Source organism: Poecile atricapillus, chromosome 12 (genome assembly GCF_030490865.1).
Source record: "Poecile atricapillus isolate bPoeAtr1 chromosome 12, bPoeAtr1.hap1, whole genome shotgun sequence".
Classification (NCBI taxonomy): domain Eukaryota; kingdom Metazoa; phylum Chordata; class Aves; order Passeriformes; family Paridae; genus Poecile; species Poecile atricapillus.
This window is the reverse complement of record NC_081260.1, coordinates 2,842,216-2,870,008: the sequence shown is the minus strand read 5'-3', so window position 1 is coordinate 2,870,008 and position 27,793 is coordinate 2,842,216. Positions and strand designations below refer to the sequence as shown.

Below are 27,793 nucleotides of genomic sequence, written 5' to 3'. Positions count from 1 at the left end.
GTCTCAAACGCTGGGTGTGACTCATGAGAATATTCCTCTAATGCCCTTTTTCTGTTTGCAGGTGATAGAGATTGAAGATGCTTCTCCTCTGAAATGTCCCATTACAACCAAGCTGGTTTTAGATGAAGATGAAGAAACCAAAGAACCATTAGTGCAGGTTCACAGGAGTATAGTGACCAGACTGAAGCCACACCAAGTAGATGGTAATGAAAGAGTTTAAAGAAAAAAAAGAAATTTTTTTTTCTCTCCAAGGGCGCAGCACCTTATGCAGACTGAATTAGAATAATAAAAACTTCTTGACTGGCAAAACCAGAATGTGTCTTCTCTTCTCCCTGTCCCCAAGATCAGGCAATCTGCATCCTCACAGGAATATTTTCCAACCTAGTTTCCACATCTTCTATGAAGCTGTGAATATAATAAAGTTCAGGACAAAGATCGTCCCACATACAACCCACTGGACAAAAATTAATTATCCTGACAGCTTTCCTAAGAGTTATCATGATCTCAGTGCTCACAGCTCTCTCTTATCACGTGAACTTTAATAAAATGAATATTTATTCAGAAAATTTTCAATTCTTTTCTTCAGGTGTTCAGTTTATGTGGGATTGCTGTTGTGAATCTGTAAAAAAAACCAAGACATCTCCTGGCTCTGGCTGCATTCTTGCTCACTGTATGGGCCTGGGGAAAACATTACAGGTAAGGAACAAAATTTATTTCCAAGTGCTGTGTAGTTCTCTTGCAACTTAGAACAAGAAAATAAATACAGCTGCCAGGAGAGGCTCCAGGAACGTGTTTCTAAGACTGTGGAATAATCTTAACAAGGTTGTGTTTTTTCTGTCCTCCTCATTCATTTTTTTCCCCTTAAATGATTTATTTTCTTGGCTGTTTTGAAATTAATTTGCCTCTGATAAAGTACAGTTGGTTGTTTTTATTTTTTAATGCCAAACCTTGTGTGTAAAGTCAGATGCTGGTGGGTTTGTGGGGATATTTTGAGTGACACAGAGCTGAGGATGATCAGAGGAACCAAGGTCACTCATAGCATGACCAGTTCAGGCAAACCAAGCTGCAGCTGCAGTTGGTGTTGATCCACATCAGGATTTTATCTCCAGCATATCTAAACATTTGCTTTGTTTAGGGGAAATGGTGATGACACAATATTTTGACAGTCTACAATTCTACAGAACAGTTCAAAAATCAACTTTGAAAGATGTATTTTAACAGACTTGATCCTAGCTTAGCTGATGTGGTTCTTGAGGGGTTAATCCCACCTTTTAGTGGAGATTTGCAATGCTTTGCAGAACTGTTGTGTAGAGGACTTTTTCCACCTACACTTCACACACCATGTAGTTTGATGAAATACTTAGAGCAGAAGGTATTTTTATAGTGATCCAGATGTGTTAATAATTTTGGCTGCAACTTCTTGATAATCAAAGAAAGCTATAGTTAGAAACATCTATCAATATAAACCATTTTGAAGGCTGGTGTTTGAAGCTGAGGTGGTTGTTTTTTCCATATGTGTCTGTTTGCCAGCCACTGCTGTGCTCTGTGATGCCATTTGTTGTTTAGCTTCTAAAAGAGCTGATCCAGCCATGAGTTCTAGCAGACCTTGCCAGCTGCAGGGCAGGATGTCAGTAGAGATCAGGGAAATCAGGGAATTGGGAACTTGCTGGCCAGGACTGTGGTCATGAGACTTCCTGGGTAGTTTTGTCTTACACAGAATCACCAGTTAATCCTTTTGTTTTAAAAGCACTTTGCTGCCCAGTGTTCCAAGCACAGTCATGCAAATTCCTCTATTAAATCAGAGTTGTCAGATACCAAGATTTGATGCAGAAAGAACTTGTGCTGTTGTACATCCAAAGTCCAGTGGGAGAGCTGGAGCTGCCAGGGGATCACTGACACCAAAAGGTTTTGGGTTTTCCCAGCCTCAAGAAGGTGGTGTGGTCATCCTCAACACACAGCCAGGCTGGCTGCAGGGTGAATCCTTGGAAAACACTGCCATAACCTGCTGCAGAGATCTGCTGAGAAAATTTGCCTTGAAATACCTTGAAAAAAGTGTGAGAAACTGCTTTAAGAGTGAAGTTCCCTTTTAAGAAACTTGACCGTAAATTTAATTTATGTTTGGGATGAATGTTGGGAGAAAGCTTAAAAATTGCATGATAGAAATGTTTAATTTATGAAAACGATCAGTGAAATATAAAGGGAGGGTTTTCTATGAAATCCTTCATAGATTTCAGCATATCAAAAATATGATATGCTTCATACTTTGCAGCATAAAAGTATGAAGCAATTCAAAAGTATCGCAGTATGTGAAGGATGTGTGCAGCCAAGGAACGCAGAGTAAGGAGTGTATGAGCTCCAAATACACCTGTGTGAAAATTTAACCAAAAGTTTATATTTATTTAACAAAAAAATATCTTTAATACTGTTATTAAAATATCTTTAATACTGTTGTTGGTAATTTAATTACATAATTGAGTAGATAACATTTATCTTTCTTTCCTGGTGTTTATTTGGTGTTCTGCCTGTTTTTTCTCTTGCAGGTAGTAAGTTTTCTCCACACAGTCTTGCTATGTGACAAACTGGACTTTCGGACAGGTCTGGTTGTGTGTCCACTCAACACTGCCTTGAACTGGCTGAATGAGTTTGAAAAATGGCAAGAAGGTTTAGAAGATGAGGAAAAACTAGAGGTAAGAGGCTTAAAAAGAGTTCTTCATTAAGTAACTGGATTATTTACATAATTAGGAAGCTCCACCACTTAAAATAAAGGCTAAGAAATGTGCTTTAACCATGTAAAAAATCTACTTGCATTAATACATCAGAAGTATTAATAATTAGATGACTGTTGAATTTTTTAAGAGGAATTAAAGGGTTTTTTCTCTCCTTTGCAAGGTCTATGAGCTGGCAACTGTGAAAAGGCCTCAGGAGAGGAGCTACATGCTGCAGCACTGGCAGGATGAGGGAGGGGTGATGATCATTGGCTACGAGATGTATCGAAACCTGGCACAAGGCAGGAATGTGAAGAGCAGAAAACTTAAAGAAATATTCAATAAAGCTTTAGTTGATCCAGGTAAGTGAAAATGTATACAGCTTGTATAGTTTGGACTTCCAGGTTTATGTGTATGAGCAAAGAAAATAAAAAATAAATAGGATTGGTAAGATTAATCGTATTTTCTTTGTTGGCTTTTGCTGAGTTACAGGAATTTGTTTAGAATCTCCCTCATCTGCTTTTGTAAATAAATTTCTGTAACAGTCTTTTCTATTAAATCAAATACAAGGAATATATTCTAGAAACTTTTCCTAGTAAGTATTTTTGTTGGCTTTGCTTCCTTTGCCAAGTAACTGGAGGTGTCTGTTGGGGACTCCAGGCTGTTTTAATCTGTTAATTTGTTACCACCACAAGCTGTTTTGTCCTTAATGGAAATCTACCACTGAGGGGGCAACTAGACATGAAAATAGTGGACAATGTACCTTAGAAGTGTGAAAAAACAAGTGTTATTGAAGTGCTAATTAAAGGAATGCAGATAAAGCAGTTAATTACTTTTCAGTCTTGAGAAACAGATGTCTGGTTTGAGCTCAGCTGAATTTAGCAAATTTATGTTGGCATGTATGGAAGCACTTGAAAGTGTTCCATGTTAATATAACTGATTTCTCAGGTGGTTACTAAAAATTTTAAGATCAGGAAGGTTCACCAAAATAGCAAAATTTCCCTACAAATTCTGAACTGGCAACTGATACCTGAAAATAATTTAGAGTTAAGCTGGACATCTTAAAACCTGGTTTTAGAAGTTTTTGCAACTTTGCTGTACTGTTGGTATTTGTCCTTGAGAATGCAGGTATGGAAGGCAGAGTAAGTGGAGCTGGGTTTTCTTGGATTTTAATTATCTGACTGGACTTTACATTGACAGTGTACAATTGATTTTTTTTCTCTCTTTCTGATTGGTAATTGTACTTTTTGAGCTTGATTTTGTCAAGTTTCCTACTAAAGTAAGGCTGTGAATTCTGTTCTAACAAAAGAGTTTATTCTAAGGAGAAAAATAACTTTGTGATTATTGGCATTGGCCAAGTGGAATTGGCATCTCCAGCTCTGCAGAAAGGTTGTTGGAGCCGCTAAAACATTAATTAATTTTCTGCCAAGTCATACAATGGCTCTGGAGTCAAGGAAGCTCCAGTACAGCAGCTGATGAACTATTTTAACTATTTTTGTTGCTACATAATGTGTTGATTCCATACACATTATTTAAGCAGTGAAGGAAATGCACTTCTTGCCAATGGGGTTTTTGACTACCCCTACTTAAGCTGTAGTTATTAAGACCAAAAAAAATCCCAACAACAAACCAAAAACCAAAAAAGAGGGGAGATCCCTGTTCTGTCAGTGCTATTCTGTATCTGATTTTCTCAGGATATTGCATTTGTTGGGAATATTGTCAAGGAAGTGGAAGCTAAAGGAGAAAAGGTGTGATGAATTGTTGTCTCAAAGTAGTGGTGATAGGACATTTTAGTACTAGTAATTTTGTATTTAGTGGGTCTTGTTCTGGTGCAATGATGAAATAAAATGTTATACAGGAATTGATTTATTTGGGGTTTTTTCCTGGTGGAAAATGTAAGAGAGGGCAAACATAAAGGTTATTACTGTGTGTCTTTACAGCAGCATTGTCTCTTCATGGATTTGTGTTTGTCTAACCCCAAAAATACTGAACTGTGGGATGTCAGGAGGAGTGACTGGTGTAACCTTCCCTGTCCCATCCCATGGCTTTTACATCCTGCTGTGTTCCTGTTCTCCTTCCAGACCCCTTCAGACACTGGGACAGAGCAGTGTTTGGGATTAGGTCATGGATTTGTGTTGTTTTCATTGATTTTGGAATCTGCAGCACATTGACCCTCACAGATTTTGAATAATTCCATGTGAACATGGAGCCTCCTGTTCTCTTTTCTTCTAGGACTGGGTTGGTAGAGTGCAATCAGACCATTGGGGAAGTCATCCTTGAAATAACTCCATTATTAATTAATAACTTAATTAATAACTCCTTAATTTTGTAGAATTCTGGAAACTTTAAGGTTGGAAAACACCCCCAAGGTCGAGTGCAGACTCACCATGCCCAGTAAACTGTGCCATGATCTTCCATGTCTCCTCATTTTTTGAACACTTCAGGGATGATGACTCCACCACCTCCCTGGGCAGCTCCTTTTATGCTTAACCACTCTTTCAGTGAAGAAATTATTCCAGCCTGAACCTCTCCTGGCACAATTTGAGGGCATTTCATGTTGCCTCATCCCTATCTCTATTTTAACTAATTGCAGGAAGACAGAAGTGTCTGTGTGTTGTTACCCATTAATTTTTGGAGCCATTTGGATTGGCTGAATGTGCATTGCAAGATTCTCATTTGTTTCTTGCTCTCTTGGTGGGTCAGCATGGACAACTCCAGATTCCAGTGCAGGAGAAAACCATGTGCTGGCTTCTGCTGGGACTGGAAATAGGGGAACCTTGGCTTCTGGGGTCACTTCCCATTCAAAAAGGTGCAAATTTGGGATTTGAGTGCTCATTTAATGAGATATCTGGTGAATAATGCTGGGGTCAGATATTATATAGGGGAAGCTTGTGTTGCACTGTCAAGGGGAGCAGAAGGGGAAGGTTTAGCCAAAGTTTATGGGTGGAGAAGTGATTTCATTAATTAACCAGCTCAGCTATGTGGATGAATGGCAGGATTTTATCCACATGCAGGATTTCCAGGCTGCCTTGTGCCACTGCTGAAGGGCTGTTGGTTATTGATCACGGCTGTGCTCTGCTTGAAGCACTTCAATGACTTTTTCTTCGTATTTTTTTTTTTTACTTGTTGCTACTAACAAAAATTCTGGTACTGTTCAACTTGGAGACTTCTCTTTAATTGGCAGTTGTATAAAGTTCTTGTAGACTTCAGAGGAACAGGAGAACTGTGTGTACATATCTATATATACCCATCTTTTAAGTATTTCAATATATTAACGTGTGCAAGAACAGTAAGAAGGGTGAGAAGATGAAGACTTTGAGGAAGGATTGCATGGGTAAGGCTTTTTAGCCTAAAAAAAACCAACTTCACTGACATATTTTCCACCATTTAAGAGCTGGTTAGTGAAAGGAGTGTTGTCAGTTGGATTTGATGTGATTAGGAGGAAGAAAAGGGTAGAATTTAATCAGATTTGGAGCAAATTGGGTATTATTGCACAGAGTTTTAGCAAGAGAGAGGCTGTGGAGTTTCCCACTTCTGTCAGGTCTGGCCCTTTCTCGTAACCCTTATCTCAGATGGAGAAAATGATCTAAATGATCCCCTGAGGTCCCTTTAAGCTTTACATTCCTTTATCATATTTTGAGGAATGTTCTGTCCATAATGATTTGCATTTGTGTTTTGGAAGAACAAGGGAAAAACCCTACAAACTGATGAAAATCCCTGCTGCTGAACTGTAGCCAAGATGTTAGTTCAAGTTATCAGTGCTGCATTTCTGCCAAACAAACCATGAATAATTGTACTGAGATAGGAGTTTTTTCATATTTTTAGTGTCATTCAACTTACTCTAAACAGCAGGTTTTGAGGTGGCTTTTTAATTGAATTTCTTTAACTTCATGTGAATGAATCACAGTCTTTAATGAAATGAGGACTAGGGTCTGTCACTGCTAGAGATGGTTACTTAAAATTAAAGGAAGGCTTTGTGTGTAGCCACTCAGTGTTTTTCATTCTGTCAAAACTGGGAAGGTACAAAAGTCATTAAATAATCTGGGGAAATGTTCCTGTGGCAGGTGGGAAAATTCAGAAATCCATTGGCTTGGACAAGCCTAAGTGCATTTGGAATTCATATGTGGATTTTCATAATTGTCTTCTAGACTTGTTTCAAAAGTTTGGGGTTTGTTTTGTTTGAGTTTTTTACTTGGAAAGAAATATCTTGCCTTTCTCTTCACATGTAAGATTTAAATCACTTTTAAATCACCTTAAAATGGCATGATTAAGGTGACTGGCACTGGTGTGTGGAGTCAGAGGTGTAATCGATTCTCTGTTGTTGATCACTGCCCTAGAATTAATTTTATTCTTTACAAGGAAGTTTGAATTTAGTCTGAGACAAAATATTCTCAGTAAATTATACAAGATTAAACTGTCCTTTCTGACAAATCCTCCTTTGCTCCTCAAATATTGGCCTTTTTAGTGCTGAATTGCTGAACCCAACTGGTGACTTTTCCCCAAGGTGCAGCAACTTGTCATGAGCTGCTTTCAGAGTTGAGAGTGCTGGAATGGAGGTCAGGTTTAGAGCTGGTAAAACATTTATTCTGAGTTACTACTTGGATCCTAGAATATCTTTTACTTCATTTTCAAGGAAAGAAATTCCAGAAATTGTGCTAAGCCTGAAAACAATTAAGAGTAAGTCTGTACTGCCAAGTTGGGTATTATTTATCTTATTATTAGAGTTGCTTTGCATACTGTGGGAATGTGTTGTGCTGTGGTTTTGACATTCCTTGTGCAGCTCATTTAAACCAGACTGATATTTCATCTCCTGGAAGAAAGCTGAGGACATTCCTGGGGAGACTTTCAGCTGCAAGGTGGCAATTCACTTGTCTGTAATTCAGATCAAATCTGGTTGTGTTTTATATTCTCTCAGACTTCTGATTGCACTCTGTCTCTCTAGTGATATTCTTGCCGTAATGCAACATTTCAGGTTACCTGGTTTTTGAGTGTTTTGGGATTGCCCAAGTGTCAGTAGATGGCAGCCTAAAGCTGGAGAGAAGAAAGTTTTGCTGAGTTTTGAGAGGGTGGATGGAGGTACAGCCATGCACAACCAGCAGCAGGAATAAACCATTTTAACAGGAATATGCTGCCATGAAGACTTTACAAGCAACAGCCTTGATTTTACCAGTGTGGCTACTCTGAATGCTTGTGCAAAGGCTGAGTGAAAACCCAATCAGTGCTAAAAAAAATCTCACCATTAAACACACCAAAAAAAAAAAGTTTTAAAAAACCCTTAAGTCACACGGTTGAACAAATTTTGGGTACTTTAGGCTGTTAGATTCTTTGTGACAGTGAAATATTGTGGAGAAATTTAATATTGTTTCTTTCCAGGTCCTGACTTTGTGGTGTGTGATGAAGGACACATACTGAAAAATGAAGCATCTGCTGTCTCTAAGGCAATGAATTCTATTAGATCTAGAAGAAGAATAATTCTGACAGGAACACCGCTGCAGAATAATCTTATAGAATGTGAGTAGTTGTCTTTTATTTCCTTCAGCACACTTTTGCCTGTCAGCCATAGAAGATATATTTAGTTTGATTGGAAGAAAAGGATTTGAAACAGTGCAGATGCCTGCTAGGTTTCCCTGTATTAGATGTGACACATTTACTTTCTGTTTCCATTAATCCCAGTATCATGCTTTCCATTTTGAACCACTCAAGTCTGATCTGCTTCTCCTAGATCACTGCATGGTTAACTTCATTAAGGAGAATTTGCTTGGCTCAATTAAGGAATTCCGGAATCGATTCATCAATCCCATCCAAAATGGGCAGTGTGCAGACTCCACTCTGGTGGATGTCAGAGTGATGAAGAAACGTGCTCACATCCTCTATGAGATGTTGGCTGGCTGTGTTCAGGTGAGAACAGTTTGTCCCTAACTCATCACTTCATTTAACTGCAGGGGAGGAGAGGAGTTATTTTGTCTCACTCTGATGAAATCACCCAAAGGCCTGTAAACATCTGATTTAAGAGCTCCATAAATCTTTTCACTTATTAGGGCTTCATACTTTTCTCTAAATGTCAGTGTATTCTAAAATACAAGTATTAGAGGATACAGCTATTTCCTGCTGGGAGACAAGAACATTTTATTGTAGAGTAGGACATTTGTTGCTCTGAAATACTCCATTTTAATTTCACATGCACATTTAAAAACTGCCTTAAAGTCTGCACAGAAAGTTGCTGGTCCATAGTTCATCAGTTATTTCTGAATATGTATTTTTTCTGATCCATGAGAATCAGAACAATGGAAAACAAGAGAGAAGGAAAATTATTCAGGTTCAAAAGGGTGAAGAATTTGCTACTTTATAGATCTTAAATAAAAAAAGCTTTGGATGGAGCCCAGCTGGATTTTCTCCCAGCGCTGTGCAGAGCAGACCCTGTCCATAGATGGCAGCTCTCTCTTGTGCTCATTGGGTGAGTGGAGAGACAGAGCAGTGTCAGAGGCAAAAAACCCCAAAATAGAAATAAAACCTGGTTGATGTATTCTAAAATAAACCCCAAAAGTAGTTCCTAGAGCACCTGGAGTCGTAATGAACTTTGCAAGGACTTGGAACTGGGGATGGGCTTAGCAGGTCATAGACTTTGGTCTAAGTGGGATTTCTGCTGCAGGGCCTGTAGTGAATTTTATTTGCTGGGCTGATTTTCCTCCTTGGGGGCTGGAAAGCACCAGAATCACCATCACTGATCCATGATGCTTTGTCCTTTGGGATGCCACAAGTCCTGCAGCTCTCAGGAGCCATTCCCATGTTTCTGTGACTGAAGCACTGTTGTTAAATTGCAGAGGAAGGATTACACAGCATTAACCAAGTTCCTGCCCCCCAAATACGAGTACGTGCTCGAGGTGAGGATGACCCCGATCCAGTGCAAGCTGTACCAGTATTACCTGGATCATTTGACAGGTATGTGCCTGCAGCTCTGATGGCATTTAATAAAAGGGGCATTTTTCCACAGTTGGGAGGTGAAAATCAACTTTCTGAACATTGTCCTATGCGCTAAAGTGCTTGGACAACAAATAAATAGGCTGGGGTTTTTTAGGGATTTTTTGTAGTATAATACTGCAGCATTACAGGTCATTAAAAGTAGCTTAGATTAGTTAGATTCATTGAGACCTACATGCAAATGTTATTTTGTGTTTTCCACCTTGGGCTGCTTTTACAAAAACTAAATAGACATATCTGTCTTTTTAAGAAGATTTGTGTACATTCCTGTACTGGGGAGCAATGTGCTTTTATGTAAAAAATATATATTCATGTTTCTCATTATCAAGAAAAAGGAGAAAATCTAATTTTGACAACTTTAACTAGGAGAAAAAATGGCTGTGAGTGAGTAATTTGAGCCCTTTTACAAGAGATGTTGCAGTATGATGTGCAGCTGGAAAGAACACTCAGATCTGCACTGCTGGGCTCTTCAAAGGGGAGCAGAGTGTGGCAAACTCACTTCAGGGCTCACTCTAAAACCTGAACTTTATTGTCAGGTGTAGGTGGTGGCAATGAAGGTGGAAGAGGCAAAGCTGGAGCTAAACTATTCCAGGATTTCCAGATGTTGAGCAGAATCTGGACTCACCCTTGGTGTTTGCAGCTGGACTATATTAGCAAAGAAAATAAGGTAAATTAGATGTATCAAAATACTCTCACTTGAGAACTTTCCAAACAAGCTCTGCCAAACTCTAGGTAAAGTTTCGTCAAATTAATGGAAACCTTTGTTGCTGTGGGGTCATTTTGCTGCTGGTTTTGTCATATTTTTCTTGCTGGGTATGTTGTCATTCTTAAAACATTTTGCAAGGCCAGGCCTTTGTAGAACTTAGCATTGTTTAAATGAAGAGTAAGCAGATGGCTGAAGGTTTAATAAAAGCTGCTGGGTGAACACAGTTAATAATTTCTATATTTTCTCTTTTGAGGGCTATTTTGATGAAGACAGCATGGATGACTTCATAGCTTCAGATTCCGACGAAACTTCCATGAGCTTGAGTTCTGATGATTATGCCAAGTAATTGACCTTTTATTTAGTTTGCTGGTGTTGTTTCCCCTGTAGAACTGATTTCTGTAAAGTGAATGTTTATTTTGTATTTTATGTGTCTGTTAATACATGTTTTCTTTCTTCTTATGTGGCTTTTTAAAAAAAAATAATAATGGGGTGTATAATGTTGCTTTTTAGGAAAAAAAAATCCAAGGGGAAAAAGGTGAGGAAAGAGTGTAGCTCAAGTGGAAGTGGCAGTGATAATGATGTTGAAGTCATTAAAGTCTGGAATTCAAGATCTCGTGGAGGTGGGGAAGGAAATGTAGAAGATCTTACAAACAATCCTGCATCAACAAAGTCAGAAGAAGGTGAGGATAACACAGAGTGATGAAAACTTGAAGCAGCTTCGTTTTGCAAAAGGCAATTTGAGAGAGCTGTCAGAAATTCTGCTGTATGGCAGAATGGCAAATTCCCTAATTCACAGTTACAGCTCCTGCTACTTTTAATTATGTATTTATCCTGGAAAAACAAGGGGCATCAACTTTGAACTCAGGGGTTTTGAGGCAGGGAAGCTTCACAGTGAAATTTTTTAATTCAGAAGAACAAAATTATATAACCTGGAAGATGAATGGAAAGATTAGGAAATATAGCTGTCATAATTTGTTGCATCTGGAATTTGAATTGGATGCTGAGCAAGCAGATCCAGTGCAGCAGTAATACAAGTCCTTTTTAAAGCTGTTACTCAAACTCATTACAGCTGCACATTTTCCCTGTAATAATCTAACTTCTGTCTTGTATCTGGTATCACAGAGATAATTTTATAATTCTGTTATTTCATGTGTGTCTGATCTCTTTCCCTAAGTAATTTAAAATTTTAGGGACAGTTCAGGTGAGACTTTTTTTTTTTTGCCCCCATCCCAATGGCAACATCTTGTAAATGTGCAAGGGGTGGAGGGTGTGTGTGTAAAACATTTACACACAGAAATTAAATGTGTTAAAGGAATTATGTCATAGGCAGGGTGAGTTTCTGTCTGTGCATCCCTTAAATATTTAACTCTTGTAATTGCTGATAGTGCAAAGGCTGTTCTTTCTTTGCCTCTTTCACTCTTTTCATACCAGTTAAGTCTAATAATGAGGGAACAATTCTGTAGTTCAGACATTCAGAGCATTTAAATGAAGACCGTGTTCTCATTTTTGATTTTTATTTCTTTTTCTTTGTTTTTTTTTGATAGGCAAAGCTACATCCTCTTCCAATCCTGGTAGTCCAGCTCCAGACTGGTACAAAGATTTTGTCACTGATGCAGATGCTGAGGTGTTGGAACATTCTGGGAAAATGGTGCTGCTCTTTGAAATTCTTCGAATGGCAGAGGAGCTGGGAGACAAAGTGTAAGTTCTGGACATGTCATGAAAGACTTCAGGATTCCATTAGTCTGGGAGTGTTCCCCACCCACTCTTCATTCTGCTGGGGCTGTTTTCTGAACCAGACAAGCATGGTACACTCATTTTTGTCAGGGATCTTCCCACACCTGCCTGTGCTCCACTGAAGTCTTGCTCTGTTTGTCTCAAAGTTTGTATCAGAGGGAGGAGGGAACAGAAATGAAGCAGTACAATAATTTAAATATTCCTGAGATTAATTTTGGGTTTCCCTCTTTCTTTTTTCAGCCTAGTGTTCAGCCAGTCCCTAATATCTCTGGATTTGATAGAAGATTTCCTGGAGCTAGCTAACAGGGAGAAATCTGAGAGAGAAAAGCCTACTATCTACAAAGGTGAGTGTCTCCTTCAACAGCTGCAGTGCTCAGAACTCTGTCACAAGTGTCTATTGAGTGCCCAGGGAATGGGTTTGGAGTCAGTGTTTTCATTAGGATATTGGATGCTTGGATGTTCCTGAGGCTGGCAGGGTTCTTGGGCTCCCCTGCAGGAGCTCTCTGCTGTCCCATTATGGACTCTCTGATTTCAGAGAGTAGCCTAAGCAGATTAAGTGTTCATATCTGAGAGAAGGCATTTTGTTAAATTCTGCATAAAAATGATGTTAAATTCTGGTGCATGGCAAATCCTGATCTTTCCTCTTTGGAGAGAGAGAGTGAAGCAAAATGAGGCTGCTTTAAACCAGCGTGTAAAACATGGAAAATGCGAATTTAGGCTTTATATGCACAGCAGCAGTTGGCTTATGGATTTCATAAGGGAGCAAATATTGAATTAATTATTATCCTAGTGATGCTCAAATGGCATGGAATTCCTCACTAGGGTGTTTCCAGAGCTCCTGAGGATGCTGTTCCTCCTTACCCAGGGTTTCATTCCCAGGACTTGTTGGTTGAAGAATTCCTTCAAGTCTGCCTTTCCTTTCCAGTCTCTCATCCATCTCTTCCACGTGTTTGCACTTTTAGAGATAAGGGAAAAGTGGCTCAGTGATAGTGACTGGAGATCTCCAGTATCTGCCTCTCACAGATTTATGGTTCCTGCCTGCTGCTTCCTATTCTGAATTTTGTCACCTCACACATTACAAGGTGTCTTTTTGAGGAGTTGTGTCTTTATTCTGAGATTTTAAGGAGGTTGGGGTTTTTCATGTGTGATAGTTCTGGCCAGCAAAATTAGATCATGGCAAGATTCACCTTTCCTGACAGAACTCACCAATCTGCCTCCCACAATGGATTCAATTGAGCAGTGCTGCTCCCAAAAACGTTGTTTTCTTGATGATTGATGGCTCAGGGATATTAATTTTGTGTACAAAATGATGGCCAGAGAAGATGGAAGGTTACAGTGAGCTGGGGAGAGAAGAAAATCCTCCATCAGCTGTAGTTATTTTTTCCCCCAATCTGACAAAAGGTTGCTGAAACTCACAGGGTAATTAAAGCCAGAAATTTTGCTGGATTTCAGTTCCAAAATGAGTTTGACCTTTGAAATCTCCTTTGGAGCATTGACTTTATCAGTGCTGCTTATGTGGGAGACTCACACTGGTGCTGTAGGTGAACCTACCTGGCTCAACTGGAACAGTGCAATTAGGGCTACAGCACCTAAAGATGAGATGTAACAACATCTTTGGGACTTGTAAAATTAACTTGGGCTCCAAGTTAAGGCATAGCTCTGCAATTTTATAAATACAGCTAGAAAGTGTGAAAAATAAGAGAACTTCCCCCTGCCAAAAAAAATAAGCTCAGGTATTTTCAAATAATTAAATTTAAATTCAACCTCAGAACTGTTTTTTTATTATAAATTTTGTGTCTTTAAATTCCAATTGGTTACCAGTCTGGTTATTTACACCATCAGCATTTTCATAACTTGGCTGTTGCATTTACAGGTGAAGGAAAATGGTTCAGAAATATTGATTATTATCGCTTGGATGGCTCAACCACAGCTCAGTCCAGAAAGAAATGGGCTGAGGAGTTTAATGATGAAACTAATGTGAGGTGAGACCTCTCCTGAGATATATATGCTTTATTTTTCCCTTTTTCTTTCTTTTGTTCCCTATTTATTATTTCTTTTATTAGCTTATAGACCTTAGGACCAGGCAAATGATGATCAGAACTCACACAGAAAACATGCAGCAATGTTCCTGACTTCAGTAAAATGAATCCCATTGGACTCAGCAGTGTTTCCTTGCTCTTTTGATTGTCCTTTAGATTGTTAAGAATTTAAATCAGAGAGTGTTTTTAAAGGATACACAGACCTAGGAAGGGTGTGGCCAGGAGACTGCAGTGCCTGGACCACTCAGGAGCAAATTAAACTCCTTTAACTGCCTCCAGAATTGGCTCCCAGCCCTCCACTGCTCCTCCAAAATGGAACTTTCAAGTCTGATTTAAATAGAGAGGTACAAACTTGTATTTGAATGAAGTTAAGGAGCTTCACCTTCCTAGATTTGTTTAACAAATAAAATACATAATCAGGATGCAGTCATTTATAATGTGCAGGGAAAAAATGTTCAATTACTAAGAGTTCAAGAACTAATCCAGTGTTAATACTTTTAAATAGTTTATTCTCTCAGGTGTCTGTCAAGAACTGGTTCCAGGGTGAACCTGAGTGAGATTTTTTTGAATCTCAAAAAATCCAGCTATATCAAAGAGACATATAGATATGTCAAAATGTCAAAACCCCCAAATAAATCAGAGAGTTACCCTGAAAGTTTGCAGGCCAGGAATGAGTTTCAATGGCATGGAATCTGCCTGTTTAAAATTATGGTTTAATTTGATATAACTGATTTCATTAGAGCTTGAAAATGCAAACCCCAAAGTTTTTTCTTCCCCTCCAGTTTTTGTTAACAACTAATTTGCAAAAGGCCTTGATGTGTATTTTTGGGAGTGTATGTTTTGCTAAAAGTGTTGTTCTTGTAAAATCTGCATCTGTTTTATGCTAAAATCCATTCTTTTAATGAAGTTTTAGAGTTATTTCAGTGTATGAACAACTCCACAGTAACCCAGCAACACAGGAGCAACAGTTATTTTCCAAAATACTCAAATTTTGCAATTTTTCTCTGTTCCAGAGGCCGCTTGTTTATCATATCCACTAAAGCAGGTTCCCTGGGAATAAACCTGGTGGCTGCTAACAGAGTCATCATCTTTGATGCCTCTTGGAACCCCTCCTATGACATCCAGAGCATCTTCAGGGTTTATCGCTTTGGGCAGAACAAGCCTGTGTTTGTGTACAGGTTTTTGGCTCAGGTACGTTTCTGGCTGCAGTTTCTGTGCTGTTTCATCCTGCTGTCAAATTTGGGAGCCAGGACTGTGAGGGTTGTACCTGTTTGGGCTGGTGTTGGAGTCTGTGATGACCCAAGTTGATCCAGTCATATTGCAGCTCTGATCTGGAGCAGCGTTTGGCCACTGAAGCAGCTCATGAAGGAAAGAATGGTAAAATAAATGACACATTATTTCCTGTAAAATCCTCCTTGTCTGACACTTTGTGTAACCCAAATTCTAGAACTGCAGCAGTGAATTCACATGTCCAGACCCAGACTCAGAACAGGAGTTTCAGCCTTTTTAATTTGCACACCATTAGAAACTGTGAATGGAGCAGTCCCTGCAGAGGATGGTGGTGTTGTTAGGGAATAGCCCTGCCCAGGGCATCTCCTTCTGCAGACCCTGATGGTCCAACTGCAGTGAAACCATGGGGATTCAAGCTTGTTTTTATAAAAAGGTATCCAGTCCTGACTGGAAAACTCATATCACACCCTACAGATGTTAAAGATGGGTAATAACTCGGGTGGACACTGATCTGTGCTTTAGGTAGGGCAGTTATTTCTGTTAGGAAATGCTTTGCTTCAGCTTCTGGTTCCTCAGATGTGACAGAGGAGCCTGGAGACCTTTCCCAGTAGCACTTAACCCTTGATCCAGGCACTCTTTCCATCCCAGCTGGAGCAGATCCTTGTCTGGGACATGTTGCTGTCAGAAATAGGGTTTTTCTTCAGGCTTCTGTTTATTTTTGTAGTTTCTGTGTGCACTTTTGAACTGTTGATTCCTTTTTAAATTACGCTGCTCAGAACGGGCTGTGCTGTTCTTGTCCTTCTCAGTCATCTTTTTTTTCAAAAAATAAGTAATTTTCCTTTTTGTCATCAAAGATCTAATTTTTTTGTACACAGCTGTGGTGAATTAGACTTGACTGCCTCCCTTCCCCTCTCCCCTCCACCACAGTGATATGGTATCTGTTTTCCTTTTCACAGGCTGCTCAAAGCAGCAAAATAAGGTACATGCTGTGAAAATTGCCATTTTTTGGTCATAATGCTACTTTGGGGAATTGAAGCAAAACTGAATCTCTTAAAAACACCACTAAAAGACCAATTTTTTCCTCTAGTCAACAGCTAGATGACATCTGTCCCATGCACAATTCCTGCTGTGCCGCTTCCAGCAGGTTTTGTCTTTTATTGCTCAGCAAACAAAGAGCTTGAAAGTGGTAGAAACTTGGTCATGGAAACAAGGCAAACAGAACTGCTGGGTTGTTGTTTTGGCTTTTTTCTCTCTCTAAGTGTGGCTGTGTTTGTGTTCAGGGAACCATGGAGGACAAGATCTACGACCGGCAGGTGACGAAGCAGTCGCTGTCCTTCAGGGTGGTGGACCAGCAGCAGGTGGAGCGGCACTTCACCATGAACGAGCTCACCGAGCTCTACACCTTCGAGCCAGACCTGCTGGATGACCCCAACTCGGAGAAGAAGAAGAAGAGGGACACCCCCATGCTGCCAAAAGTGAGTGGTGGCCCTCAGCAGGAGTTCTGTGCTGTACAAACAACCTGGGTCTGTTTAAACCCATTCCAGGTTTTTAATGTAGAGTGGTGCTGGCCACTTGGAGTGGAGGTAAATAGCAGGAAGCACAATAAAATCCATAATTGATACAACAGATCCTATAATGAGCTGGCTGAGGAATTTCCCCTCAGTGTAACTGACACTATGAAAGGAAGATACTCATTAAAAGACCCAACTTTTAAGGCAGAGCAAATGAAGACACTTTTTCTCACATTTTGAATGAATAGAAGTTTTACTACATGAAACCAGTGGAGAATTCAAATTAGCATCTGAGTGGATGCTAGAGCACAACTGCAGTTTGTGAGAACACATCTGTGAAGTGGCAAATCCATGTTTTCCTTTGCCAGGACTTTTTGGATTTTAGTTCCCTGTTTAACCTCCTGTGGGGACCATTAGTAGAGATAAGGGAAGAGTTGCACTTAGGTAAGAATAAATTTTAGGGGAAATAATAACTTGTTCCATTATTTTATTCTTTTTCTCTGAGTCAGTTTATATTTAAGATTAGGTTGTGGGTTTGCTATGTTGTTGTGCTCTGTGCCCCCACCCGGGATATTCTGGGAGGAGCTGGATGAAGACAGTGATTCACACCAGATAGGAGCAGGGTGGGACAAAGAGCAGCTCACTGATAATTGGTTAATGTAATTAACTTTTCAAACACACAGAAACAAACAGCTTTGTGGAGCTGCTCTGACAGAACCCCTGGGCAGGACTTCCACATGCAGTTCCCAGAGTGGCTGCAAAAATCTGTTTGTGGGAGCTTTTTTCAGTCATTGTTCAGCTGAGATTGGTGGGATGGGCTGGATTCCTGCTTGGCACGATGGGGGCAGGAACGTGGAGGGTCTGGAGGGACTCAACTCCTGGCCTGTAATTCCTCTCAGGAGCAGTTCAGTGATGTTTTCATATTAGGAATTTTATCCTGAATGCTGAGGTGTGTTGGAGCTTCCTTGATTCATGAAGCTCATCAGCCACACAAGTCATGTAAAAAGCCCTGTTCAATAATGACCTGAGAAAAGGAGCTCCTGAGGTGCAGCAGGAGCAGTTTTTCATACTCCTGTAGGGATCTTTTTCTTCATCTTCTGCAGCATCACTTTGACTTTCAGACAAAAAGGTTTGACTTAATAATATTGGACATGTTGGACCCAAAGTACTGCTCAGTGTTTGAAAGCTGTAGAGATGCTGTTTATGTGTAATAAATGCAGATTTATTGATGGGTCCTGTCTGCTGTGCAGCCTAAACAAAGGAAAAGCCACCGAGCACATTCCATTCTTTTTAGGTGCATTTATTGTTGTGGAGTCTGAGTGCATTCCTGTGGTTTATTAAGTGACTGGATTGTCATCTCTGCAACAGATTGTTAATCCATTGCTCTCCCTCTGAGGAAAATTGTACTTTTAAATGATTTTCAAGTTTTATTGTGCTGTGGAGTGCTGTGTGTGGAATGGAGAGGGAGCAAACAGGGCAGAGCTGCTGAGTGACTCCTCCTTTATCTCCTCCTTTGAACAGGACACCATCCTGGCAGAGCTGCTCCAGATCAACAAGGAGTACATCGTTGGGTACCACGAACATGATTCACTCCTGGACCATAAGGAGGAAGAGGAGCTCACTGAAGAAGAGAGGAAGGCAGCCTGGGCAGAATACGAAGCAGAAAAGAAGGTAAAGCTGTTTAATTCATTTATGTATATGAGAATAACCTTTCCAGGTATCCCAATTACCTTTTCAGTTTGTCTTGGAGTAATTAAATTTTGTTATAGACCAAAATATAAAGCAAATTTTGGCATAGGAAAAAAGGAGATAGTGTGTCTTTTTTGCTCCTTCAATGCTGGTTATTTCTGTGTATCTGCTTTGTTACTTTAATTGCAAGTTACTTTTACACCTGCATTTTTTTTCTAATTTATGCTAAAACTCAGCTGATGTCCTGTGTAATCCCTCTTCTCCCATTTGAGGGGCTGTGTGTGACAGTGTTACCTTCCTTAGCTAATGCACACATTAACATATAAAACAATAGTTAATAAAACAGGAGAAATCAGTGGAATTACAATTAGGTGTAACTCTGTTCCCATTTTGTTGGCCCATGCCCTGTATTGTATCAGAGAGGGTTGATGGTGATTTATCCCCACTAATTGGGGATGTGAGGTGCACCAAAGCTGTGCCTTTACCCTTGGCAGGGTCATAAGAGAAGTTAATGTGATGCCACCAAGGTTGAAATTCTCTTTCATATTTGTTGGTGTTACCCCAAATTACCTTTTGAGTTTCAATTGGTCAGGCACCCTCAAAAACTTTCCACTAAAATTACTAAAAGAGGGTGTATAAATTGCCACTGACCACCTTGAGTGAACTGATGAAAAGGTTTGGGGAGGGAAAAGAAATAGGGAGATAAAGAATAAAATCTGGAGTTACCCTATGAGAAATCCAAATGGGCAGTGATCTTTACATTCCTGCTAATAAACTGTGCATTTTACTTCTTCAGAATTTCATTGCAGGCTGGTCAAACTCAACATTAAGTAGTGGGTTTTCAATATAAAAAATTTATCTTTACCAACTTAAGCTGTACTAATAAGCCATGGTCATTGATATATCAAATATTGACAAGCTAAACTCAGAGATTATTCAAGACTGGAACTGGGGTTCCTCTGTGACTGAATTTGGGTTCTGAGCTGAGGTTTGGAAACCTCCATGATCAATGTTGAGGGCCTGTGGCTCTCTCTAGGGGCTGTGTGGTTGGTAGAGAATTCTCAGAGTGAGTGACAAGTGCACTTTGTGTTTTTCAGGGCATCACCATGCGTTTCAACATGCCAACAGGGACCACCACAATGCCCACAAATTTCAGCTCTCAGACATATATTCCTTACAATTTGGGTGCTCTGTCAGCAATGAGCAACCAACAGCTGGAGGTAAGGAGCACAACACTCCTGTGTTGCTGCAAGGGTTTTCTGACACAAATTATGGATAATGTCAGTCTGAAATATCTTTATATTTTAATAGTTTGGAGGTTTGGGGTTGTTTTTTTTTTTTTTTTTTTGTATGTAGCTTTATTGAAATCTAACATGCATGTGTATAAACCTATACCTGGGCAGATTGTCAGGATTCTGGAGTATCACCTGCATTCTTTGCAGACTTTAATTACCACTTTGAAATTGTAACATCTTCAAGTCTGTGTGGCAGGAAATTTGCCTGGGTGTTTAGTATTCTCATCCTGGTCTGAAAACCTGTGGGTATAAAAATAGGTTTTTACAAATGCTGTCTACAAATTGCCAGGTTTGTACATGTTGTTCAACTGATCTGTGCTGAAATTCAGGTGGGTGGCAGCTTAGACTCATTGACTTGGGCAAATTGTGAGCAGAAAGGTAATTGAAGTCTAGGTATATACAAGAGAAAGATTAAGAAGGTTGGGAAAGAAATGTGTTGGTTTTTTCTGTGCTTTATAACTGATGTTCTGGTGTTTTCTCAGGACCTCATTAATCAGGGAAGAGAGAAGGTGGTGGAAGCAACCAACAGTGTGGCTGCAGCAAGAATCCAGCCCCTTGAAGACATCATTGCAACCATAGTGAGTGCTTAGATCAGGAGTGGAAAACATTAAACATGATGAAACAAAGATATTGCTACTGCAAATGGTCATCCAGCTAATGAACTGCATTGTTAATGAGCATCACTTGCAGTTGGTAGTGATCTTTATCCCTGCAGTAGTAACCCTTGGTGGTGTTTAGCTGGCACAGAGCCTTGCAGGAGAGGCAGTTTAGAGCCATAAGTATTTGCCATGCTCTGAAAATGCTGGTTTTTTCTAGAAATCAGCACTTACAAGCAAGTAGTTACTGCATTTTGTGGACTGCTAATTGCCAATTAGAAGAACTAATAACTCCTGGTTCTGGTGAAGCAGTTTTGCACTGACTGGAAATTGGGCTGGTTTAACTCTTGATGCAACTGTGAACATGACCCAGGGCCTCAGCTACCATCAGGCTTCTGTTCAAACCACCAGTGCCAAGAAGGTTTTGGTTTTTTTTTGCTTTTCAGTGGAAAGAAAACTTAACCCTGACGGAGAGCCAGGTGCAGGCCCTGGCCCTGAACAGACAGGCCAGCCAGGAGCTGGATGTGAAGCGCCGAGAAGCCATTTACAACGACGTCCTCGGGAAACAGCAGATGGTAAAATATCTTACATTTATTTATCTACTGTCAGGGTTTGAATGAGGATCTTGTCCTGAACCACAAGTGTATGTTTAGGCACATAAATATCCCTCACAGAATGGTCAGCAGCGTGCTGGAGTTCATTGCTCAGCCTCAGTGAGGGAGGCACGGGAGAAGTTCATAAAAAAGCCACTCGCCAGGTTTTTGAGCTGAAGGGCTTTGCTGCGAGGTCATGAGGCATAAAGAGAAATCTGATTCCCAGAGCTCAGCCAGCCACTTAGGAAACACATCTTAGAAAGTGTTGGTAATGTTGTTTTAGCTTGAAATTACTTTGCAGAATCTGAAAGTTGCCCCGATGATGTCAGAGGGAAGAGTTTTTCTCCCAGGCAGACAAACACTGACAGTCCACAGGCGGGACTTTCAAAGGGAAGATGAATGGTACCTGACAAATGATGATGTAACTTATACCTGGGAATAATTTCACAGTAGAGTACTCGTTGCCATGGCAACTCACCTAAATGCTGCCTGCAACACAATAGCCAAGTCTTCGGGAGAACTGAGCCCTAAATGCTGTTACTAAATGGTTTCTCCAGTAATGGGCTGCTGAATGCCATCACATTAGGGATGGTGATAACAATGGGGCTTTTTCCCCCAGCCATGCTGTCCCTAACAAATTGATTTCAGCTCTGAACCTGATCCTGGGAGCAGGGGGACGGGTCGTGCACTCAGCCAGCTCTGCTTTCCCTCCACAGTTAATCGGTTGTGTCCAGAGGATCCTGATGAACAGGCGGCTCCAGCACCAGTACAACCAGCAGCAGCAGCAGCAGATGTCCTACCAGCAAGCCATGGGCCACCTCATGATGCCAAAGCCTCCAAATTTAATCATGAATCCTTCCAACTACCCAGCCATAGATGTGAGAGGAATGTATCAGTCAGTGTCTGGTGGGATGCAGCCACCACCCCTACAACGAGCACCACCCCCAATGAGAGGCAAAAATCCAGGGCCTTCCCAAGGGAAATCAATGTGATTTTGCACTAAAAGCCTAAAGGATTGTTAAAATCAGAGAAAGAACTTTTATTTTTTTAGGAATCAATGGCCTAACAGAACTCAACTGTAAAAAAAAAAAAAAAAAAAATTAAAAAGAATAGTTTGGTTGCTCCCCTTAAATACCACGTTCCATATTAGTGTTTCAGCTTTGTTTAAATAGGACACGATGTTTTCCCTGTTGTCAGTGATGTTGCCTAGAATCTTCTTACATATGTTGAGTACAGGAGATAACAAGTTGTTTTCAGTGAAAACAAGTCCTCCCGTTACAGTAGCATCTCCACAGGTTTCCTGTCTAAACTCCTACGCTTGCTTTTCGTGGCTGCAAAGCTTTGGGAAGCTTAGGAAGGACTGCAGGTCTGTATGTTCAGTCTGACATATGTGAATTGTAAACAGCTGAGTTCTTGATTAGAGTTGATTCCTCAAATTATGGAATACTTTTCTGCTTACCCATTTCTTTCTATTAGTGGGAACGTTGTAACAGAAATAGTCTAGTTTCCTTCGTGGGTCATCTGTGCTGAATGGAACAGGAGCTGAAAATCCTCTCTGAAGCAGAACTGAGTGCAATATTCGTAACTACTACTGCTCTGAACCTTCTGAGGCACAGGGAACTGTGCATCCAGCCTTAAACATGACTGGGCCTGCCCCAGTCTGCTGCCATTTCTTATTTTCAGTTCCACGTGATGGAATCACAGCTGATGATCTGGGAGTGGGAGATGCTTTTCCTTCACACGCTGATCCCTCGCTCTGGAGTCCAGCACAAAGCACATTTCTGGTAACTCCTTCCTGCTGGTGCTACTGTCTCCTCCCATTGCCGGCAATGGGGGACGGGCCAACACAATTCAGTTCCTGTCCTTTGGGGGCAAAGTGGTGACGGTGACAAACCCTGGCAGAGAACCCCCTTTACTGTGGCACAACCATTGCCTATTGAAAATCCCTACAGAGAAAGGGCTGGAGCGACTTCTAGAGCTGCCAGAAGCGTGAAATGACTTTATTGATAGAGATGTGGCTATGCACTCCTCTCCATCCCTTCAGTTGTGTGAAAACATGGGTTAGGACACAAAGAGCTTGATTTGGGTTTTGTTTTTGTTCTGTTTTGGATTTTTTTTAATGTAGGCCAGAGATCAATTTCAGGTTTATTCTGTACCATTGTCACTCTCTTTGCCCACTCTTGTTGTGCTTGTGAAGTTACTAAATACAAACAGGGCTTTCCTTTGCATAGAGTTCAGTTGATTCTTACCCCCTCCAAAAAACCCCGTTGGTAATCTGGGGGCACAGGTAAGTGGCAGGAACATGGAGGCAGTGGTGTGTGGACAACACAGGACTCTGGAGACAGGTGGAGGCAGTGGCTCCAGATTGTGCTGGACTCTTCTGATGCTGGCATGGATTAAAATCATTTTGGTTTCTGGGAAGTTTCTTGGCAGGAGTTCTTGCCCTGAATGGACAAGTTTTGCATCTAAACATGCAGATGTTTCGCTGTGTGACTGACACTTGGTTTGTGACGAGGACAGAGGTTGGTTGGGCTGCTGCAAACCCAGCTGACAAGTTGCTGTCTTGGACTCTCTGATGACAAGATACCACAAAAGACCCTCAGTGTGTTCTAGTGCTCTGCCAGCTCTACAGTTTAACTCTGATCTGGGGGAGGGAGCAAAGAGAGACGTGTTGGCACTAGAAGAGACAAAAGTGAGATGTTGAGACAAACATTTGAAGGCAAATGTACTGTGGGCAACTCTCACCGATATTCCTACGTGTTGTGAATAAGAGAAATACTTTCTACCAAACCTGGGAATGTTAAATGGAGTTTTACAGTAACTCAAAGACTTAAATGTGGAAGTTTTAGGCAACATTGAAAGGCACATTTTATTTCATCCTGGACAAACCTATGGATAACAGAAGACTAATGCACAAGGAGGAATCCAAGATAAGCATTGAAGTAAAACCTGGACCACTTTGCTTATGTTTCTCACTCGACATTTTAGCTGCATAACAATGTGCTTTGAGTATAACATCAGGCTTTTAACCAGTACTTAAAGACAGAACATACATCAGTAAGATAATAAAAGGCTCATTTTTATATTTGTTTTAGATGTTTTAACTAGATAAAAATGGCTTAAGATGACAAACAGAAATGTTGCTTGTAATACAGTTTTGCCTGCTAAATTATCCACATTTTGTAACCTGTTTATTCCTTTGGATGTAAAGCGTTTTTGCTTAGTATTGTGATATTGTATATGTTTTGTCCCAGTTGTATAGTAATGTTTCAGTCCATCAACCAGCTTTGGCTGCTGAAATCATACAGCTGTGAAGACTTGCCTTTGTTTCTACTAGATGGCTTTTCAGTTCTGTATTAAATATCTTAAGTACTATAGAAAAGGTGTCCCCTCTTCCTATAAGGCTGTTTTGTAATATATATAAGGACTGGAAATGTGTTTTTAAAAGAGAAGAAGCATTCAAGTATGATGATATACTATCTGTGTTTTCACCATTCAAAGTGCTGTTTTAGTAGTTGAAACTTAAACTATTTAATATCTCATTTAATAAAGTGACCAAAATACATCAACGTGCCTTGTGCTACATTCACAGTTCAGCGTTAACTCCACAGGGATTCAGCCTGGGAATGTGTCTGTGCAGAACTGTTGTTGAAGTCAGCTGTGAGCTGGAGCTCTTCCTGTTTTCTGCTGTGACTTTAGTGGATATAGCCATTGATTTCATTTAAGGAAAATAGCTGCGGTCCAGATTTTCAAATTACTTTATTAATAGCAGGTTCTGCCAGCCTGCCTGTTAAAAATGAAATGAGTTGTCCAACAGTGAGATGGTTAAAAGCGAGGTGAAGTTCTGCTTGGTCAAATCAGAATAAGGTTCTGCCTCATTTTAACCTCATAGTTGTACTTCTCCCTTCCTTAGTTATTAAATCCCACCTGTTGGGCAAAAAATTCACTTTGCTGTGCAAAGAGAAGTGTAAGAATTGTGTTTAAATGTGCCCTCTGCTTGTTCCCTGGCAGTGCTGGGGCTGCTCAGGGCCACAGCTGATCTTGGTAAATTGAGGGAGGTGGAAATGGTGTCTGAGGTGGAAATATTGGAGTTGTGCTCCAAGGGGCCCTGTGGGCAGCGTGGTTTTAAATATCCCTGTGACTTTTAACTTAGCTGAACACTGATGGAGGGCAGTGGGCAGCTCAGGCTGGATGTGGCCGTCTGTGTTGGGCTGGGAAGTGTCCTGGGATGAGTCCCATGTCCAGAATGTTGTGCTGAGGTGTCCCAACACTGCCCAGCCCTGTTGCTGTGTCAGCTGTGCCCAGCCTGAGCAGCTTTTGCTTTTATCCTAAGAGCAGAACCACTCTGCGCACAGTAAATAAAACTAAATTCATCAGTTCAAGTAAAAAATAGTTTTGAAGTTGGATAGTTTTTCAATGTTTATGGAAAGCCAAATATCCTAAATGTTCCCAGCTGGAGGAGTCTGGAAAAATGCTGGTGTTGCAGCAGCAGCACCAGAAATCACAAGGTGTCTGAACTTCCCAGAGCTGCTCAGGTGTCAAATAACCCCTGTGCACCCTCAGTGCTGTGGAACCCACCCTAGGGATGAGGCTGGAGACAGAGCACCAGAATTCCAAACCAGAGCAGAATTCCAAAGGGGGCTCTGGGAAAGCTGTGCTGCTCCTGCCCTGCCATGTGTGGCTGGGATGAGTGGGATGAGTTCATGCTGTGACTCTGATCCAGCCACAGCTCCTGTTCTGCTTTCCCCAGGGAGGAGACGGCTTGGGGTCACTGGAGGAGAGTGTTGGGAAGGGGCTGTGGCCTGAGTGGGGACACTGCCCTGGGGAAGGGCAGGGCTCAGGGAAGGTGGGTGCTGGGGTTGTGGGGCCACCCCTTGGGGCTGTGCTCAGCCACTCCCAGGCTCTGATCTCAAGCACCACCCTGACCTTGCATTCACAAAAACTGCTGGAGAATGAGACAGTAACTGATACCTGAGAGACTCCTTAAAGCCGGATCCAGCCACAGCAGCTGCTTTGGGAATTCAGTTGCTCAGAGCTGCTCATTTCCCTGGATTCTCACCCATGCCCAGCAGCAGCAGCAGCGGTGGAGGAGCCGTGCCCTGGCCATGTCTGGTGTGGTGACCTGCCCTGCCTGGTGGCATCTCAGTGCCAGATACCTCCTGGCACAGTGAGGGAAGAGCCTGAGAATCCTTGGAATTTGCTTCCCAAGGCTCCTGCTCACAGCCAGCGCAGGTACAAGGTAACACCCTTGGTGTTCTCCATGTTGAGGATTCAGCAGCTCTGGGGCAGTTTTGGAATAAAGCAATAACCAGCCCAAGGGGTGCAGATGTCTTTGTCTCCACATCAACACGAGCTTCAGCCCTTCTCCTTCAGGAATGCTCCATCCCTGGGTGCCCTTCCAGGAACATCTCAGCCACAGTCTGGCAGTGGCAGCACATCTCTCTGGATGTCCAACCAGGTGGGACAACACCAGGACACCTTCACTGCCTTCCAGCACTGAGTTCCTGGATTCCCTCTGCAATTTTGGGCTCTCCATCGCTCTCTCCAGAGGAGGTGAATCTTTGGGGCCTCCTCTCCTTTTCCCCCTTGGAGAAAGGAGCCCCAAGCCACTCATTCCAGAAGAGCTCCCCACAGGCAGCAGGGTTTCTGTGGGGATGACCCTGAGGACACGTGGAGGCTGCCACTGTATTTCAGTCTCCAGACAATCCATCCAATCCATCCCTGTGCCCTGGATCATGAGCCAAAGCCAGGGAGAAAGGCACTCACTGCTGTGCTTGGCCTTTCCCAGGCAGCTCCCGTTTCTGCACCCTCCATAGTGAGACTCCAGCACTTTCCCAGCTCTTTGCTGGAGCCTCCTCCCTCCTGCTCTGCACAGCTGTCCCAGGATAATGTTGCCCACAGAACAGGCCCACCCCTCTCAGTGGAAGGAGAAGGGTTGAAGAGATGCCTTTTGTCCCATTTGCTGTGGTGTTTCCAGACCCACAGCTGTGTGTAGAGCAGCTCTGGGGCCAGGGGCACAGTGGGGTTTCTGGGGATCACAGCCACCCCCTGCACCAGCCTTTGCCTCCCCTTTGAGAGAAGTTCTCCAGCTGGCTGTTGTGCCTTTGAATCCCATGGAATTGACATGAGCTGAGACCCCAAAAAAAGAGTTTCCTTTTGCTGACCTGGAAGATTCTGTTAGCTTGAAGCAAACCAGACATATTTTCCTCTCAAACTTTCCTGTAACACCTCCAAACCAAAGGAGCAGTTGGCATCTTCAGGTGGGGTAACAGCTGGGCCAAAGGGGATGGGATGGGGTGGAAAGGTGAGAGTGTCCACACAACCTCACAGCCTGCTCCTGTGCCACTCAAAATGCACCCCATGTCCGTGGTGGTTCCCTCTGCTGCTCTTTGGCTCTCAAGTCACTCACATCTTCAGCTGCTTTGTTGAACCAGAACCAAACAAACTGAAAGAACCATTTGGGTGGGATTTAGCAGTGCTGAATTCCCCATTTAATGAATGCCCCACACAGGACAGGACACCTGCCTTAACCGAGAATTTTCCAGTAAACTCTTTGTGGAATTTGCTTTTTGCAAGTAAGAGTTTTTTGAACCCAGACCCTGAAAAGGTGTTTTACAGCATCCCTGGTACCTGTGTGTCCCTTTGTGGCAGGAGGCTCTGCTGCAGCAGCTCTTTGAGTTGGGTATCAGAAGAACCAGTCCAGTGTTGCCCCCACAG

The 27,793-nt window shown here is 41.6% G+C and overlaps 1 protein-coding gene across 8 annotated transcripts in view; it reads left to right on the top strand.

Annotated features, from left to right (window-relative positions):
* Positions 1-24,641, top strand: part of ATRX (ATRX chromatin remodeler) — a 64,680-nt gene extending 40,039 nt beyond the window's left edge. For all 8 annotated transcript variants that reach the window (XM_058848237.1, XM_058848239.1, XM_058848236.1 and 5 more), the window contains 20 exons: positions 62-203; positions 587-696; positions 2,541-2,687; positions 2,890-3,067; positions 8,079-8,216; positions 8,428-8,603; positions 9,527-9,644; positions 10,220-10,350; positions 10,643-10,731; positions 10,900-11,069; positions 11,934-12,087; positions 12,364-12,467; positions 13,997-14,105; positions 15,176-15,353; positions 16,673-16,867; positions 18,425-18,574; positions 19,690-19,812; positions 20,370-20,465; positions 20,930-21,058; positions 21,793-24,641. In XM_058848237.1, coding sequence (XP_058704220.1) covers positions 62-203; positions 587-696; positions 2,541-2,687; positions 2,890-3,067; positions 8,079-8,216; positions 8,428-8,603; positions 9,527-9,644; positions 10,220-10,350; positions 10,643-10,731; positions 10,900-11,069; positions 11,934-12,087; positions 12,364-12,467; positions 13,997-14,105; positions 15,176-15,353; positions 16,673-16,867; positions 18,425-18,574; positions 19,690-19,812; positions 20,370-20,465; positions 20,930-21,058; positions 21,793-22,068 — 2,913 coding nt within the window. In that variant the 3' untranslated portion in view covers positions 22,069-24,641. The remainder of the gene's footprint in view (positions 1-61; positions 204-586; positions 697-2,540; positions 2,688-2,889; positions 3,068-8,078; positions 8,217-8,427; positions 8,604-9,526; positions 9,645-10,219; positions 10,351-10,642; positions 10,732-10,899; positions 11,070-11,933; positions 12,088-12,363; positions 12,468-13,996; positions 14,106-15,175; positions 15,354-16,672; positions 16,868-18,424; positions 18,575-19,689; positions 19,813-20,369; positions 20,466-20,929; positions 21,059-21,792) is intronic.
* Positions 24,642-27,793: the final 3,152 nt, after the last annotated feature.